We start from the raw sequence: 17,657 nt of genomic DNA on the forward strand, positions 1-17,657 counted from the left end.
TGGAGAGGTGCGCCGGCGGGTTGGGCTGGCAGGGGAGGCAGCGGCGCGGCAAGGGGAGGAGGGAGGAGAGAGAAAACGGGAGAGAAAGAGAGGAAGGGGGAAACGCGTGCGGGAGAAAAAGAGAAGAAGAAGAAGGAGCTGGTTCGATTCGATCGGTTCAGTTCGATTCGGTCGGTTCGATTCAGAATACAAAATTTTAAATTTTTTACTCTGCCTTGGGACCGAAAACGAGGTCTAAAAATTCCGAAAAAATTTCAGAAAACTCAAAAAAATTTGTAGACTCCAAATATATTTTTAGTTTTACCACGTGGTCTTTAAATTAATTTTTAAAAATCATCAAAATTTTATATTTTTGAGAAATCAAACCCGATTTTTAAAAATTCGAAAAATTTCAAATAATTTTCTAAAATTTAAATAAAATTAAAACATTAATATTTGCCCAAAAATAATAAATTTAAAAATTAAAGGTATTACATTAATTATATTAAAATAAAAAAAAATAATAATTTAATTATTATTGATTAATAAAAAAATTAATAAAAAAATTAAATAATTTAATAAAAATAAAATATAAAAATAAAATAATTTAATTTTTAAAATATAAAATTAAATAATTAATTTATCTAAAATATAGGATTAAATAGTTTTTTTTCTCTTTTCTTTTTTTGGTGGACTGAGAGAAAGATATTGACTTGCTTTTTCAAGCACATGATTCGCGTGTTGGAAACATTTGCCGTGCCAACGTTGGTGGACCGGTCTAAAGTTTGGTAGGTAAAGGTAAAACGACGCCGTCTGCTTGGTAATTGCCTATCATTATCTCCATTCACATGTCCTGTAACAGAAATAGGCCAAATCAAGTGAAGCGAGCACTAGCGTACCAATAAATATCGAGTCAAGAATTGGATAAATCCAAATGTCTTACCAAATCTACCCAATCACATGCTCACACTTCATCACGTGTGATTCCTACTCCTGCATCCTCACTCACTCCCCCCACAGCCCCACCACCATCACATTTCATTCCATTCGATTCGCCCAAGGGGAAGGGACTTTCACATCAGCGAGTCAATTTCACACTAGTGGTGGCTTCTATAAAAGGGAGATCAAGGACCTGCGACCGCAAGTGTGTCCTAATTTCTTCTTCGTCTTCCTCTTCTTCATCAGCAGTGATTGGCAAACCAATCGCCTTCTAGGCTGTGTTTTTAGCTTTCTCAAGGAGTCATGGCAAAGCCTCATGTCACCCTGGAGGTTGGAAACGACGGCGTTGCTGTCATATCCATGTCCAATCCTCCCGTTAACGCCTTAGCGCTTCCAAGTAAAAGCCCGATTTCGTTCTTTCCTTCATTTTTTTAAATTTAATTTATAGGATTCGAATTTTGCGAAAGTAAACTTTCTTTGTGATTCGTCTTATGGAATTTGGCGGCGCAGTTATTACGGGGCTGAAGGAGAAGTTCGATGAGGCCGCGAGAAGAAACGACGTTCAAGCTATCGTTTTGACGGGTGACTATCTAATTTTGAACAAGGATACAGTTATTTCAATGAATTTTTGGTGATATTTTGTTGACGGTAATATATCTTTTTTTTTTTTTTTAATCGGCGAAGGCAAGCATGGGAAATTTTCCGGTGGATTTGATATCAGTGTCATGCAGAAGGTTCACCAGACTGGTATGAATTGATTGATTTAGGTTCTGGACTTTGATTACTCTAAGTTACCTACAATTATTGTCTGTGCTGTGGCAGGGGATGTGTCACTTGTGCCTGATGTATCTGTTGATCTTGTGGTCAACACAATTGAAGGTACTTGTCCTGTTTTAACCTGTTACGATCTCTTGGATTCAATTCTGACATTTTGAAATGAATTTGGAGACTTTTTAGAAGTGCTTTCAGTATGCTTTAACTCTTTTCTTTTACTGGTGCAGATTGCAAGAAGCCTGTTGTTGCTGCTGTGGAAGGACTAGCACTAGGAGGTGGCTTAGAACTAGCAATGGTTTGTGTGGTTTCATTTTGATTGTCATAATCTTTTCTGTTTGTATGGGTGCTCAGTGCAGTTATCTTTGTGCAGGGATGTCATGCACGTGTGGTTGCACCTAAAACTCAACTTGGCTTGCCGGAGTTGACACTTGGAATAATTCCTGGGTTTGGAGGTACAATTGGTTTTTAATATGGAAACACTTGTTTGCAAGTGCGCACTCACACACTTGTATTTTAGTGCAGTCGTTAGTTTTTTACATTTGAGTTTGCATCTTCAGACTAAATTATACTGTGGGTATTCTTTTAAGGTACACAACGTCTTCCAAGGCTTATAGGACTGTCAAAGGCCATTGAAATGATGCTGGTAAATCTTATCTCTATTAAATTAATGAGCGAAAACTTGTGAATGAATCATGCCAAGATGTAAAAAAAGGGGATAATCTTTGGAGGTTCATTAATAACAGCTTAAATCCTCCCTCCATTTATGTTCATACTGGTAGTTGAACTTAGTATAACTGTGCGTTATAAGGTTGTCATTATTGTTGAGAAAAGTGAGGTGACATTACGTATTCTTTATCTTCTGGACCTAGTTTGGAATCTTGTTCTTCATCATCCAAGTTTGTAAATCTAATTGATTTTATTTCCTTTTACAGGTCCAGTTTTTCAGCATTGTTTATATAATACATTTTTAATCTCTTGCAGTCATCCAAACCAATCACATCTGAAGAAGGGATGAAGCTTGGTCTTGTTGATGTTATTGTGTCTTCTCAAGAACTGCTGAAAGTATCTCGGCAATGGGCTTTAGACATCAAAGCGAGGCACAAACCATGGATGCGTTCTCTTTACAGGACAGATAAGATTGGCTCCCTGTCTGAGGCACGCAAGTTATTGAAAGCTGCCAGACAACAGGCCAAGAAGACTGCCCCAAATTTGCCTCAGCATCATCAGGCATGCCTTGATGTGATTGAAGAAGGTGTTGTTCATGGAGGATATAATGGAGTTCTAAAGGTATTTATGGGCTTGGTCATTGTTTGTTAAACCTGGATGAAACTCTTCCAAATAAAAATATTTGTTCCATTTTCCATTATCGGTGGTTTATGACAATCTGTCTTTGAAAAGAGATGCTTGCTGTTGTTTTGAGGTATTAGCGTGTGCAATAATTGACTTTCATTGAGTCCCATGCTTTTTTACAGACAAGCATGCAGTAATTGACTTTCACAACAGTATATCTGGACTGAGATATCCTCATATGCATGTTAATGGATGAATTTTTGTTGCAGGAAGCAAAAGTATTCAAGGAGTTAGTCATATCAGACACATCAAAAGGTCTTATTCATGTCTTTTTTGCTCAGCGTGCGACATCGAAGGTATGGCATATGAATCAAGATCTATAATATTGGATCTGTTATTGATTTCTGGGCCATTTATTAGTGGCTGATGATCCTAAAGTCAAAGTTTTGTGATTTCACCAATTCCTATGGATGTATTCCCCATCAAGTTTGAAGTGGTTGGTTTGAACATGGTCTGGGGGGGTTTCATTTTGCTTTCGCTCCTTTGACTTTTTTACTTGGATCAAATTATTTTGGCATATAAGTTATCATACAGTCTTCCTGCCTCTGAAAACTAGTTGTCTATTATCACTCTTGTGACGTCATGAGGTTTTGTAGCCAGGGCCCAGGGATGACTTTGTTACACCAAATAGAATTTGTCACCATAAAACACTTTGGATGTATGCAGTAGCTTTCTAAGCTCTATTCTTAGATACGTTAGAAGATATTGCAAAGCATATTTTCTTAGATTTTGATTTTGATAACGTTTTCATGGCAGTTAGCATCTGAATTTTTGTAGTTGTCATTCCTCACTTGTTTTTACTTGGCATAAGTGTTACCATACAATTACATTGTTATTAGTTGATTTTTATACTTAATTTATTAAAAAAAAATCTGTTGATATGCAGAATTAGCAACTAGTATTATTTAACTTCCTTGTTTGATCTCATGCATTTTTAAAAAAAAAAATTACTTTGACAGGTGCCTAATGTTACTGATGTTGGGCTCAAATCTAGGCAAATAAAGAAGGTGGCAGTCATTGGTGGAGGTCTAATGGGTTCTGGCATAGCTACTGCTCTTATTATGAGCAACATATATGTTGTACTGAAAGAAATAAACTCTGAATATCTTCTGAAAGGAATAAAGATGATAGAAGGTAGTTACTACTTGTCATGGGATTGACATTAAATTACTGATATTATCATCCATTCAATGTTATTTGGTTGCTTCTGTTGATATTGAATTAGAGAATTGATTTCCTACTAATTCCCTCTTCCCCTTCTTCTGTTGTTTCCAATGCTGTCTTTTGGACTTTCCCCCTTCTTTCATACTTCCTTTTCTTCTCCTGATCTCTTCTCTATCATCTTTCTTCTATTTCTCTATTCTGTTCTGCATCAACAGAAGTCTGGTTTATGCATATGTCCAGCTGGAAAACCTGAATTAGAACTCTTTAAACTATGAACTAGGAATGTGATTAGGCCAATCATTTTCCAAAAAATAAAATTATTCTTAAATCCTACCATCGTGTTTGTTTCCATGTTTGAGAAAATCATGACATTGATTCACTTGACAGCAAATGTTCGAGGCTTAGTAACAAGAGGAAAGTTGTTACAGGATAAGGCAGACAAAGCCCTTTCAATGCTCAAAGGTGTATTGGATTACTCAGAATTCAGAGATGTTGATATGGTCATAGAGGTGGGCAACTCTTGGGTGTTTCATAATGAAAATTTTAAATTGTTTTGTGTGTGGGTGTGTTTTTAAATTGTTTTGTGTGTGGGTGTGTGCTCATCAGTGAATGCCTACACATGTAACTGTGGAATTGGGTGATGGCTTATTTTATATTTGGTTGGTCATGAATTCTTAATGATTGTGTTTACTTGAAATTCTGATTTTCAATATCTTGTTCTCTAATGTGAAGACAAACTGCAAGACTTGTGGTCTCTATGAAAAGTTTTCTGATTGTTACTTCCATTTACAGGCAGTTATTGAAAGTATTCCTCTGAAACAAAAAATTTTTATTGAAATTGAGAAGGCCTGCCCTCCTCACTGCATCTTGGCAACAAATACATCTACCATTGACCTCAATATAATTGCAGAAAAGACCAGCGCTCAAGATCGTGTTATAGGTGCACACTTTTTCAGGTTAGGCCTAATAATCTTCTTCCCAGTTTACATTTCATCGTCACTCGTAACATCCCTACATAAGCTTTATATATCTAAAATCAATGAAGCTATTTAAAGTCTTCTCCCTTGAGAATCTTTATGTTGACAGTCTGATTATTGAAGTTGTCCTCTGATGAGATATATAATCTCTTCATTGTCCTTCTGAAGTAAGAATCCTATAATTTGCTTTATATATCTCTAATAAATAGGAAATCCAGGTTCTTTTCCTTTCTTCATGGAACCTTTTGTCATTCATATAGAGATGGTATTGATCTATAGTTGTAGACTAGAAATGTCTAGAATTTTCTATTCTTTTTCGGATATTAGAGAGCAAGCAGTAAATTGTCACCAACCTAACCTTCTATGCAAGAGATGGTAGTGCTGTGCTGCATATAGGACTTAAATCTTAACACTTTTTTCTACGGGAATTAGCTGGATGATTGAAATTAACCAAGTGGTGAGCTGTCAGGTTTCTCTGTCTTATTATGCATTGTGCACTCCTGCACTAGAGAGAAGATTGTACTTATTTGCTGTAGTTTACCTTAAGCCTTGTTAAATTTGAGGAAGAAAGAAGAAGGGGGATTAATAAAGGTTATTTGGTCATAAGAATGCATTATGTTGGAAAATATATGAACAACAAGAACAACAACAACTAAGCCTCAATCCCAAAACTAATTTGGAAAATATGAACGATTAAGAAAAATGTAAAATGAGAAATAATGCCTTTAATACCATTTAGTCTGTTTAAATTTCCATGTGAATCTTTGTTTAGGTCTTGTGATAATAAAGCTCATTTTTTAAACTGTGAAGGCTTTTATTTGTGTCTTGTTTAATGTGGCTCATTTTTGGACAGTCCTGCTCACATAATGCCTCTTCTGGAGATTGTACGCACGGACAAGACTTCTGCGCAAGTAATTCTTGATCTCATGACGGTTGGGAAATCTATAAAGAAAGTTCCTGTTGTGGTGGGTAACTGCACTGGCTTTGCAGTCAACCGCACTTTCTTTCCCTATACACAAGGTGCACATATTCTGGTCAATTTAGGTGTCGACGTGTTCAGAATTGACAGGGTGATCAGCAATTTTGGCCTTCCAATGGGCCCTTTCCTGTAATTTTTTTTCTTAATGCTATAATCTACTTTTTGCTTGGTTTTATGTGGGTATCTAATATGCTGCAGCATGCGTTTACCACTTGAACACAATTTGAGATGTGTTTTCAGTTAATTTCATGCCATAGGGTTTTTTTTTTTTTTTTATTATTCAGTTTTCTGGTGCGACTTCAAGATCATGAAGAAATGGGGATATTAGTTCTTCTATAGAAGGGGAATTTCCTGTACAACCAAAATCTATTGATAAAGAATAACAGGATTTAGATTCTTTGCCAGAATATTGCCAATATGAAAGCAACACTGACTACCAGCAATGCTCAAATTATGTTGTAATCATGGTCTACTATAATATGTTCCCCTCTAGCTAACACTGCACCATTATGTGGTGCTTATGTGGGTCCTGTTGGATTCTAAGCTGCTCTGGTGTGCAACTTTTTCATTTTGTTGTTTATGTAGGTTGTTCGATGAAGGTCTATTCACTTTTTAGTCTGTAACATAATTAAGTAAAATCTATTGGAAGAAGAAATTCCTTTGGCATTTAAAACTATGGAAGTACCTATCCTTGAAAATCATGTTGGTGTTTGCCAATATTAAGAATTGCCTTCTGCTGTAATGGAGTTATCTTCCAAGCTTGCATGTGTATTTGCTTCTTTGGTTGTGTTTAAGATGGGTGATATATCATGCATCTCTATGGTTAATTTGCAGGCTTCAGGATTTAGCTGGATATGGAGTTGCTGTTGCAGTGGGAAAAGAGTTTGCTAATGCATTCCCTGATCGCACATTCTTGTCTCCATTAGTTGAACTTTTAATTAAAAGTGGACGAAATGGTATAAGATTGTTATTTGCATCAAAGTGACATTTCCTTCTTTTCTTGATATAAGGACTTCATATTCACTTTTCTCATTTCAGGTAAAAACAATGGGAAAGGGTACTACATTTATGAAAAGGGAAGCAAGCCAAAACCTGATCCTTCAGTGATACCAATCATTGAGGAGTCTAGGCGGCTTACCAATATTATGCCTAATGGAAAGGTACCTTGCTTCATAATTACCGTGCTTCATAATTACCAATATTATATCACTTTAAGATTATATTGAGTGCGCTGGTGTTTCAAAATCTACTGTAGACACATCATATCTGCTTTTCTGTAGCTTCAGTGCAATATTTCCTAATGTATGTTGTTGGAATATGTCTGGCAGTCTATAAGTGTCACCGACCAAGAGATAGTGAATATGATACTCTTTCCAGTAGTGAATGAAGCATGTCGTGTTCTGGATGAGGGAGTGGTAGTTCGAGCATCAGATCTTGACATTGCATCTGTTCTGGGAATGAGTTTCCCAGCCTATCGGTAAGTAATTTTTGTGGATGACAAGTAACCTAGTTGATCTCTTTTAAAACAACCTTACTGTAAACCTTTCCTCTGCCTTGTTCTAAATATTTTGAGTGCACATGGCAGTTGAGGATTAGTGTAGATACTGCAGCAAGGCATTATAGTCCACATGAGCTGCAAGTCCTTGCAGACATGTTTACAAATTGGACTGTTTTGTGCTGATGAGCTGTATTTCTCTTAAATGCATAATATCAGTGCAAATAATTAGAATTAGATTACGAACTTTATTAATGGAAGGTGAATTCTGAGCTCTTGTAACACATTATCAGATGACATCTGTGGCTATGTTCAAAGAGATTTTGTATGAGTTCTTTCTTGAACTTGGCTACTAAGATGGTCCATTAGTCGGCTAAGTTAAAGTTTCATATAATGGTCACAATCTCCCCTGCATATGTTTGTAAATAATTGAGTCTGCTGTGAACTGTGACAGCCCACCTGTTATTTAAAAGTTGATGGCAAGTCTTCTTGGGGCAATCATATCTCACGGTAATCATTCTTTTGTGGCAGTGGTGGCATTGTTTTTTGGGCAGACATGGTTGGATCCGAACACATATATACAAGTCTGAAGAAATGGTCTCAATTATATGGTGACTTCTTCAAACCATCAAGGTATTTGGAAGAAAGGGCATCAAAAGGCATGTTGTTGGTAAGAGTTATACACTTTCATATTACTTTTCTCCCCTCAAAGCACCTGCTTTCTGCAAATTTTTGCAATTATTTTAACTTTACTGGAAGTGTACCGATGAATTCAAGTAAAGTTTGACATTGTTTCCTTTATGCAGAGTGCCCCTGCTTCAGCGTCCAGATCTCGCATGTAGGCTATAATTCTGAAGAGAGTGCTCAAGCATTATGTGATTCAGTGAAATAAAGTTAATTATTTTTTTCCTTGTACTGGCATAAATCCAAAAGCAATAAGAGTCTGGTTTCAGAAGAGGCTCATTGTTTCAGATGCTATGTTCTTGGAACTCTTTTCCAAAGGCTAAATTGAATGAACGTTTTTTCTAGAATCAGGATGAGTCTTTTTTTTTTTTTGTGCATTATTTTTTTTTATTATACAGCATTGTAATTTTAAATATTAACAAAATAGATGAATTATTTATAAAAATAAATATATTTTATTTATTTTTTAATATTATTTAATAATATAATTATAAAAATTAGTAAATTTATTTTTATATGAAATTAAAAATATCATTAAGATATATAAAAAAAATAACAATTTAATGAATTTTAAAATTTTAAAATTAATTTTATTTATTTATATTTATATTTATAATATTTAATTAATTTTTTTTTAACGATTTATCCGATCCCTACGATTTAAAGGTGGAGACGGATGATGATCAAACAAGCATGTAGTTAAGCCATCCAAACAAAACCAATCCCGTAAGTGACTTCAGCACTACTAATTCTTCTTTTGTGCACCCAAATAGGGAATCACCACTCGAGCCATGTTCAACTTTAGCGCCACTCACTACTGCTTCGTCCTTTGCTCCACTCAATTTTCTACCTGGAAATGGAATCCAATGATTTCCCCTTTGGGTTAAGAAATTGCAAATTCAAGAAAAGGAAAGAGAGAATTACTTTGGGGTTTATTTGAGTCATTCATCTTCCAAACAAAAGGGGCAACTGCGATCAGAGCGATGAGGAATCAAACTTTCCATTTTTAAAGAAAAGAACGCAAATATGGGTTTTGAAAAATATAAAGAAACAAGACCAGCTCTACGTAGCAGTTCACAGAGAGAAGAAGTGGGATTTAGGGATTCAAGAATTAGGAATTTAGGAAAAGCTGTATTTATTATATGCTGATTCGAGTTTAGTTATTCTTAAATTAAATATTTATTATAAATTATGAATTTCACAGTGAAAATTTAATTGGACAAACAAAAGCATTCTAATATAATCTAGCCAGGATTAGTTCACAAAAAATCAGTCAGCTCTAACATTTCCATCTCTGGTAGTATCAACAATCAGCTGAGAATAGCACTGAAATTCAAAATTTCAAACAGGAAAAAATCTGTAGATATAATAGGACAATTAGCCATAAAACGTCCCCCAAGTAGAAGCATAAATATTTTCCCTTCTACAAATATATACATTTAAAAGAGAACAAAGTTCAGTTTCTTCTAAGGAGAACTTTGCTATGAAGAGTACAAGCAGTGCATGTGGCATCAGGTCTGTTGAGAAAAGTACTCTGGGTATGTAATGAGGAGCACAACAAACCTAAAAAACCTTCTCTGGTAACTCATGGATCAACTCTTGGTTTCATATTCGATGAAAAATCATAAATTTTCTCTTTCTTTAATAACGGTGTCAATAGAACAAGAAAAATCTACAATCTATGATGGTCATTGCCATGTTATAACACTTAAGATGTCCTATGTAATTGTAAGGCTCTGCAATACACCACTTAGACTTGAATTGTGGCTGGAGCCGAAGACTGATGTGTAAATATTTTAATGACGTGAGGAATAAAATCAGATCCTGGTCAGTTCCAACAATGGACCCAATGGTGGCTAAAGATTGCATCAAGGATGAACATTGATCTAGTACAACCAAATTCAGAAGCACCACTTGGGCCAGCCTTCAGAGCTAAAATCTCTTTTACAATCTCTTAAGTCATTGGTTTGTTATCCCCATTTTGTGGAAGGGCTGGAACTTTAGGAAGATCATTACTGGAGGTGGCAACCATAGAAGTAACCATCTGAGCTGTCTTGGATGTAGGTATGGTGATATGTTTTGCAATACCATTGCTAAAAGGTCCCTGTTGTTTTCCGAATTCAGCTCTGGCACTCGTTGTGCCATTGATTAATTGATCTTCTTGACTCCCCAGTTCAGTTCTCGCTAATGATGAACACTTCGTTTCTGTTAGAACAGAAAATGACATTACTTCCTGATACTTGTGATAAATAAAAATCTGTTATTCATGTGATGTTACAATGCATAAACTAAGTCAGCCCCTCCACAATCATAAAGCTCAAAATCATAAAAATGTATATGCCAGCCACAGAACATGTGGCATGTGAAAATTACAGCTGGCTGATTGTAGCTGATGCACACTTTCTTATTGCAGAATTTAAAAAAATAATAATAATAAAATCTGATTTATCATGCACCAGAAGAAAACAATTTATAATGATAATGGAGACATTCCATTTCAAAATCAATAAAACCAAGTATTCCTAACTTCAAGCATCCGATGTCCCAATTATTCACCCAATGCAAGGGGTAAGAACAAAGAGTGAAGGCAGTGAGCCCATTTTTTCACATTAAAATCAAAATCAAAATCAAAAGGCAATGCAGGGTTCTTAGTTACTTAGCACAGACTATAACATATGTTTGGTTGTCACCTGTGGTGACTCTAACAGCTTGTAAGTAATGACATGGTATTCTCTTATGGTACAATTATGAGCATAAGATGCTTTAGAGAAAAGGAGATAAAAAGCTTGCCTTTTATTTCTCCAAATGTTATGAGCCTATTAAGGCAATCCCGAAACTTTGTTAAAACAATCCTTTCCTGTTCTGCGTAAATATCTGCCATGCCCTGTCCACAAGGCAACTGTGAGGTAGCGCTGCATCCATGGCCCGTTAACCCATTGGGAGAAGCAGCTGCCATAAACATTGTATCTTGTTCATCACACATCAATGCCAGAGTTCCAGGAGACATAGGCCTTCCTTTTGGCATATCAGCACCATCTGAGCTAGAATCATCAGGGCCAACTTTATCAGCCTGGTTTGCACTGGAACAATCATAGGAAGTAATTTTCTTAACATCAGCCTCCTTCTGGCCCTGCAAACTGTCTTGAGTTGATGAGGCAAGGGAAGTTTCTGCATGATCATCTACCCGCTTTTCTGTTGCATTTCTTTGGTCTGCATGTACAAAGAATTCAACCAAAAATCTAACTAGTCAAATAATGTTGGCAATTTGCACTACTGTTTAATTCAATCCTTTTCCTTAATTTTTAAGGCAAGAAAGAGGCTAAATGTGCAGAATTTAAACCAGTAGAAGCATATTTCAATAGATAATTAGTTAAAATATAATAATATGCTTTTAATTGCCATATCTCCCTCGTGCACTTTTTGTTCCATAGAAAAGATTGGAATTAAAAACACAAAAATGAAGCTGACACATTTTCAATAGATAATTAGTTAAAATCTAAGCTCCTAATTTCCATGAGTATGTCCCTAAAGAAGTTCTTGTTCCATAGAAAACATTGGAATTGAAAAACAAAAATGAAGCTGAGTTGCTTACCACATAGCAGATAAAATCATCATAAGCAGCATATCAGTGCACAAATAAAGACATCCATGATAAACCAAAAAAGACGTATTGGACTTAGTTATTCTGAATTAATTGCTAAAGCTTTCATGTACAGGGATCAACACCATACCTGCAAGTGTCTTTGCAGCTTCACCTGACACAACCACCAAAACTGAGCAAAGTTCTCTTAAATCCTGTGCTTGGATAATGTCTGCCAAGAGTGACCTTCAATCATACCATAAGGATTAGTTTTCTGAACTAGCATATTGGTGCATTTTATAAATAAAGGCATCTTACTTGTATGTGAATTTTGAAGGGCCCAAAGTTGCTGTGCTAGTGGCACGAGCAACTGGATTGATGGTCAAGGAAATGGAAGATGCAGAAGGCCTGATATGGACTGCCTGATGAAGATGAAAACGACATGCTAACTGTTATCATGGGTTATAAAGCATTACGCAAAGAAAATAATTCAGTAGTACATCATGAAATAAATAACAGCAATAAAAAACACAAGGATGTTGCCATTTTTAATCCGTAGCCCAAATAAACAGAATATAACTGAGCAAAGCCAAGTGCTATGTAAGTCTTGAATTTTCTTATTTCCTTTTTTGACTCACTCACACTTAAACACTTAACATACTTTAACACCAGTAAAAATCATACCAGGTGGCATCTTAGGAAGGAGAATTACTAATGAATTAGCTTATTATAGTCTTGAAAAAAAAATACATATAAACAGCTTCACTAAGTCTTTTCTTTTTTTTTTTTCCATCAAAAAGAAAAGTCTTTTCTTTTTTTTTCATAAAAAAAGAGTATTTTTTTTTTATAAAGAAAAAGTCCTTGCTTTTTTTTCTTTTTTTTTTTTCTATAATCATATTTGCTATGATATGACTCTCCCATACATGCTAGATGGGATTAATCAAATATGTCAAAAGAGCATTTACCTGTTGAAAATGCCCAAGCCTGTGAAAGGAGGGATCCTTGGCTGCTGGCCCAAATAAAAGTTCCTGACCCTTTCGCTTCTTGGATACTGGAGGTGATGTATAGCCAGAAGATCCAATAGCCCCAGTTATTGCAGCATTAGCAGCCTGTTGAATGTATGCCATATTGTTGGCATGGTCCCCATGAAAGAGAGCCTGCCTCTCCTCACTTCCTTCAAAATTCTTACAATCCATGCATTTGCAATTTTCAGAACAAAGAATATTGGCTTGGAAACATTCACAGTACTTCTTAAGGCATCCAGACTTCTTGCAGTGACATCCCTTGTTGTGCTTTCCCAACACTAATCCTTCCAAATTCTCCTCCTGCATTTATTTGAAATCAATTTGTACACTTTATCAAAAAACAATAAAAATGAGCAATATCGTTGATGCAAATCTACTTAATTCAATTCATAGTAATGGGCAACATGAGATCTCTTTTACTGTATTCCTTTATTTCAATTCTCTGGAGACCATTACCCAGTATGTCCTCAGGAAGAATAATTTGAAGATATTCCTACCATTTTTAATGAAGTTGCAGTTGTAGACACTAAATATTGCAACCTTGTGGCTGCAAAAACTTCTATCATTGGACAAGCAATGAGCCTTGCATTATGACAATTTTTCTAAGTAAACAAAATTCACATCAAAAAATGAAAATGATATTTAAAAATTCCAACATATTAAAGCATTTCCATGAAACTACAATTTTAATAGCTACGCACATTAGCAATTCCCTCACACTAAAAGGATATGGGTACTTGGGTATGATCCCCCAAATGTAAGGAAAAATTATGAAAAAGATACCCATATTGCGCATAGACATGTATCCAACACTTGTACCCGAATCCAAGAAAGATATAAAATTATAGTAGAGATTAGTAAAAGAATAGATGTCTAGTTTGTTGAACCAATTTGAAACCAAAGGGAAGCACAATGACTCAATTTTGGTTAATGAAATATAAGAAAGAGCATTTTTCTGAAAATTATTACATTCAATTGACATACCCGACTATCTCGTGTTCCATGTGGACTGCTAGCAATTTTTGGCCTGAATGCATTTGGATTCCGCTCTAAAGTGGCTTCAACAGCTTCTCGCCTAGCAGCTTCATTTTCAACATTGTTATAACAATTTGCACAATTGCAACCATCACAATATGTTCCAGATGCAAAGCATTCACAATACCTAGTCAAGACAGAAAAATAGCTTCATGTCAGTAAATATTTTCCACTGGATTATGTAAGACTTGGCATCAAAAGTTACCAAGACAAAGAAAGTTAAAAATGATAAGGAAATTTATGTAACAAGAAATGATAGGAGTAAAACACAACTGATGCAAGAAGTGAGGCCCCATTAATTAAAACTCTATTCTACTTCGTTCAGTTGATTACATACATCTAAGAGAATATTCTGGCAAAAACAACAATATACAGTTTAGTAAGTCCCATTATCTCTTGTATTACCTTAACCGTAGCAAGTAAATATGCAAGTCCTAGATTTAAGGACTGAAGAAGAAAAAAGCAAATTCTTAAGCAAAGCCAAATATCATCTTATTGAATAAATCAAGATGCACTTACAACTTCAAGCACCGTGAGTGTTTGCAGTTGCACTGTTTTTGCCTCTTTGGAGTACCGTCTTTCAATTCAGCATTCGGTCTTGGTTTTGATTTTGGGGATTCTGGCTTTCTGGGGAAGAAAATGTAAATTTAGCATCGAATTTAAAAAATGCAAACTTTTAACGATGCCATAGTGGCATAGGAGTTGTATGATTCTTGGTTAATGTCAGGTTTTAACTAATGCCATAGCGGTAAAAGTGGTCATGTGCCTTTTTTCTAAAGAGTGTCTGAGATTTTAAAAGAACAGAACTCACAAATGCAAAAATTAATTATCACTAATAAAAAGGAAGAAATAACCAATGCCATGGAAAATGAACAACCACATTTACAAAAGTCCAGTTCATTGTGTTTTTCTTAAACAAAAAAAAAAATAATAATAATAATAATTGGATTGCGAATTGCTTTATTCACATTCTCAAACAAAAATATAATTTATGCCTCACTTTGTAAGAAGTTGATCAAAAAATATAGTACATGGGCAACACTATGAACCTGTCCCAGTTCTCATATTCAAATCCAACATGATCTCAATAGATACCTCTTCCATATTTCTGCGCCAGGAGACATGAATTTAAAAAATGCAGTTCACTAAGCTAAAACCAAAAGGGCATAATCTGTAATGATTGAACAGTCTTTTTTTTAGAAAGAATTCAAAACTCCCATATCTTTGTAAAATAGGGGCAAAACAAAAACAACAGTTGAAAGCAAAAGGCAAATTTTGAATTAGAGAGAAGGTGAGAGAGCAGCAATATAAATTGAAATAGCACCGATCAGAACACTCAAAAATTTCCAAACAAGGTAACTAAATACTCCAAACCAAACCTTTCAAACAAAAGCAAGACTTTCTCGAATAAATTACACAAAATTGCATAAATTTACACATTAAAATCAAATTTGCAAATTTGAACAGTAGACGCACAGGACCAATTTCACAAACTGACACTCATGTCCAAAACCAAAAATTCTCAATCAAAAGAAAAAAAAAATCGCAAAAGAAAACAAACTTACACAGTCCTGGCTGGCGGATGCTGTTGTGGCGGCGGCGCTGCTGCCATCGCTACCATCTGCGGCTGCTGCTGCAGTTGGCCATGCGGAGTGACGGCAACCGACTTCTGCTGCAGTGGCAGAGTCACAGGCTGCTGCTGCTGCTGCGATTGAGGATGGTCTGGGAGGACAACATTCCCCTGCGTGAAATCCAGCTGCCTCGCTAGCTTCTTCGCAGGGAAATCCGAGCTCACCTGCGTGTCCGATTGTGCCGCTTTTTTTGGAGGGAATTCGCTTCCCTCACCTTCACCCATCAAATTCAAATTCCCAAATTTATAAAACTACCAACAAATTTCCAATTTCTTGCCTAAAAAGACGAAAAACTAAATCATAAGCAAACTTTAATCCACTGAATTCCCCCTTCAATAATCCCACAATTTTGAAAAATCCACTGAAATTCTCCAACTTTCAGATCCAAAAACTCAGCATAAAACCCCCAAAACACGTAATTATACAAAAAATGCAAGAGTAATCAGCTGAAAATTACACACCGAAGTTAAGCCAAGAGTCATTTCCCCAAAAAAGGAAATAAAAATCCCTTCTTTTCTCAGAGCGCTTTGATCCCCAAACAGATAGAGAACAGAGACAGAAACAGCAGTTTGATACGAAAGAAAGCTAAGAGGGACTATGGTGTAAAGGAGGTGATGAGGAACTGTAGGAGGTGGCTCGGCTCCTCTTTGGTTTTGTTCTTCTTCGTCTCTCCTCCCCCTCTCTCAAGACATTTTGAAATTCAATTTCGTGCATATTCAATGGTGGGATTTAATTTCTGACTTTATCCTACGGTTCGTATTGAAAGATAAAATCGGACGATATGAATTCATAGAAATGGGAATATGGTTAGCCCCTTGACCGTTGGATTATTAAACACTCAAAATTTCTGTGAAAGCAGTGTGAGTGGGAATGTCTAGTGGGATAGTATCTGTTGTGGGATGGAGAGTAAGAGAATATTAGTTTAAACCATTAGATTGTTGCCATGTAAGAGAAAAAATAAGAGTTGAGATGTGGCAAATTGTAATTGGAAAACGGAAGGGGTGAAAAAGGAGGGAATTTGTTTAGAGTATTCCGCTCCGTTAAAAGTGAAAGTAGAATAAAAATTGGCGCTAAAGAAGAGGGCTGTTGACTTGAAAGTAAAATGCAAAACACCGTTACGGTGTTTGATGAGAAATTTTCTACTACTTGCTACTGTTGCTCAGCATTTCAAGGCAAACAATGTACGGTCAATATTATTTTTTTTTAGGTGAATATTTTTAAAAAATGAATGTGTAATATAAAATAAAGTTATAATTCTTCATAAAATAAAAAAAATTAATTAATTTAATATTTTTAATGAAATAATTACTTTACAAACATAAAACATTGCTTTATATAAAAATAAAATGTATATGTTTCATAAAGTTTAAAATTTTTCATAAAACTAAATAATTTTATTTTATTTTAAATTTAGTTTTATTAAAAAATGTTTTTATGAAATTCACTTTTTTATTAAAAAAATATGCAAAGGGTGTTTGGCACTTAAAAATTAATAGTGATATAAATTTTTAAAATGCTTCGAGTTAAATAAATCTTTTAAATTTTAAAAAAAGAATAAGTCATTTAAAATTTAAAAAATAAATTAAATAAATTTATTTAGTATTTTAAAAGTAAATAAATTTTTTAATTTTTAAAATATATATATAAAAAAAATTTAATTATAATTTATCATCAAGGCCATGCATGAATATCTACTGAATACATCATAATGCAAAAGGTCATCATATGTATTTGATTTACAACAAACTGATAAATATCTGCTACATCTTAAATGAGTATATGCTACATCTCGAATCTCGAAAGTAAAATGTTAAATTATTATTTGTCATAATTTTTATAGAAAAACTTCTTCAACTATTTGATAAATAACAACTTACAAATTTGATCTAAAATTAGCAAATATTCATTGAAATGTTACAAATTAGATGCACAAATTTGCCGATAAGGACCCATGTAATAGAAGATATTTGATGAAAACCTGTATATCAAAAGATATTCGTGTATAGCTTTGATTGAATTTATATTAGAAATAAATTATAATTCAG

General features: G+C 34.8%; 2 protein-coding genes across 2 annotated transcripts; one reads left to right on the forward strand and one right to left on the reverse strand.

Annotated features, from left to right (window-relative positions):
* The first annotated feature begins 1,027 nt into the window (after positions 1-1,027).
* On the forward strand, positions 1,028-8,688 carry LOC110661083 (peroxisomal fatty acid beta-oxidation multifunctional protein AIM1-like). The gene is made up of 18 exons (XM_058129664.1): positions 1,028-1,315; positions 1,429-1,500; positions 1,603-1,665; positions 1,741-1,797; positions 1,920-1,987; positions 2,063-2,144; positions 2,280-2,335; positions 2,674-2,979; positions 3,252-3,338; positions 4,002-4,176; positions 4,594-4,715; positions 4,999-5,162; positions 6,037-6,291; positions 6,997-7,118; positions 7,201-7,322; positions 7,491-7,639; positions 8,189-8,327; positions 8,464-8,688. The coding sequence occupies exons 1-18, from the start codon at positions 1,222-1,224 to the stop codon at positions 8,497-8,499; spliced, it is 2,169 nt and encodes a 722-aa protein (XP_057985647.1). The 5' UTR covers positions 1,028-1,221; the 3' UTR covers positions 8,500-8,688.
* A 1,263-nt stretch (positions 8,689-9,951) lies between these two features.
* On the reverse strand, positions 9,952-16,647 carry LOC110661082 (protein tesmin/TSO1-like CXC 5). The gene is made up of 8 exons (XM_058129665.1): positions 15,547-16,647; positions 14,501-14,608; positions 13,931-14,108; positions 12,887-13,246; positions 12,240-12,343; positions 12,073-12,167; positions 11,132-11,551; positions 9,952-10,546 (listed from the first exon to the last, which is right to left on the reverse strand). The coding sequence occupies exons 1-8, from the start codon at positions 15,834-15,836 to the stop codon at positions 10,296-10,298; spliced, it is 1,806 nt and encodes a 601-aa protein (XP_057985648.1). The 5' UTR covers positions 15,837-16,647; the 3' UTR covers positions 9,952-10,295.
* Positions 16,648-17,657: the final 1,010 nt, after the last annotated feature.

This window comes from Hevea brasiliensis, chromosome 11, assembly GCF_030052815.1.
Source record: "Hevea brasiliensis isolate MT/VB/25A 57/8 chromosome 11, ASM3005281v1, whole genome shotgun sequence".
In the NCBI taxonomy this organism is placed as follows: Eukaryota; Viridiplantae; Streptophyta; class Magnoliopsida; order Malpighiales; family Euphorbiaceae; genus Hevea; species Hevea brasiliensis.

Bases quoted from the DNA above. Each gene is read 5' to 3' on its own strand.
- LOC110661083 (XM_058129664.1), top strand. From the start codon at position 1,222: ATGGCAAAGCCTCATGTCACCCTGGAGGTTGGAAACGACGGCGTTGCT. The intron at 2,980-3,251 runs GTATTTATGGGC...TTTTTGTTGCAG, and splicing joins GATATAATGGAGTTCTAAAG to GAAGCAAAAGTATTCAAGGA. The intron at 6,292-6,996 runs GTAATTTTTTTT...GTTAATTTGCAG, and splicing joins CTTCCAATGGGCCCTTTCCT to GCTTCAGGATTTAGCTGGAT.
- LOC110661082 (XM_058129665.1), bottom strand. From the start codon at position 15,836: ATGGGTGAAGGTGAGGGAAGCGAATTCCCTCCAAAAAAAGCGGCACAA. The intron at 13,247-13,930 runs GTATGTCAATTG...AAATAAATGCAG, and splicing joins ATGGAACACGAGATAGTCGG to GAGGAGAATTTGGAAGGATT. The intron at 12,168-12,239 runs GTAAGATGCCTT...GTATGATTGAAG, and splicing joins CCTTCAAAATTCACATACAA to GTCACTCTTGGCAGACATTA.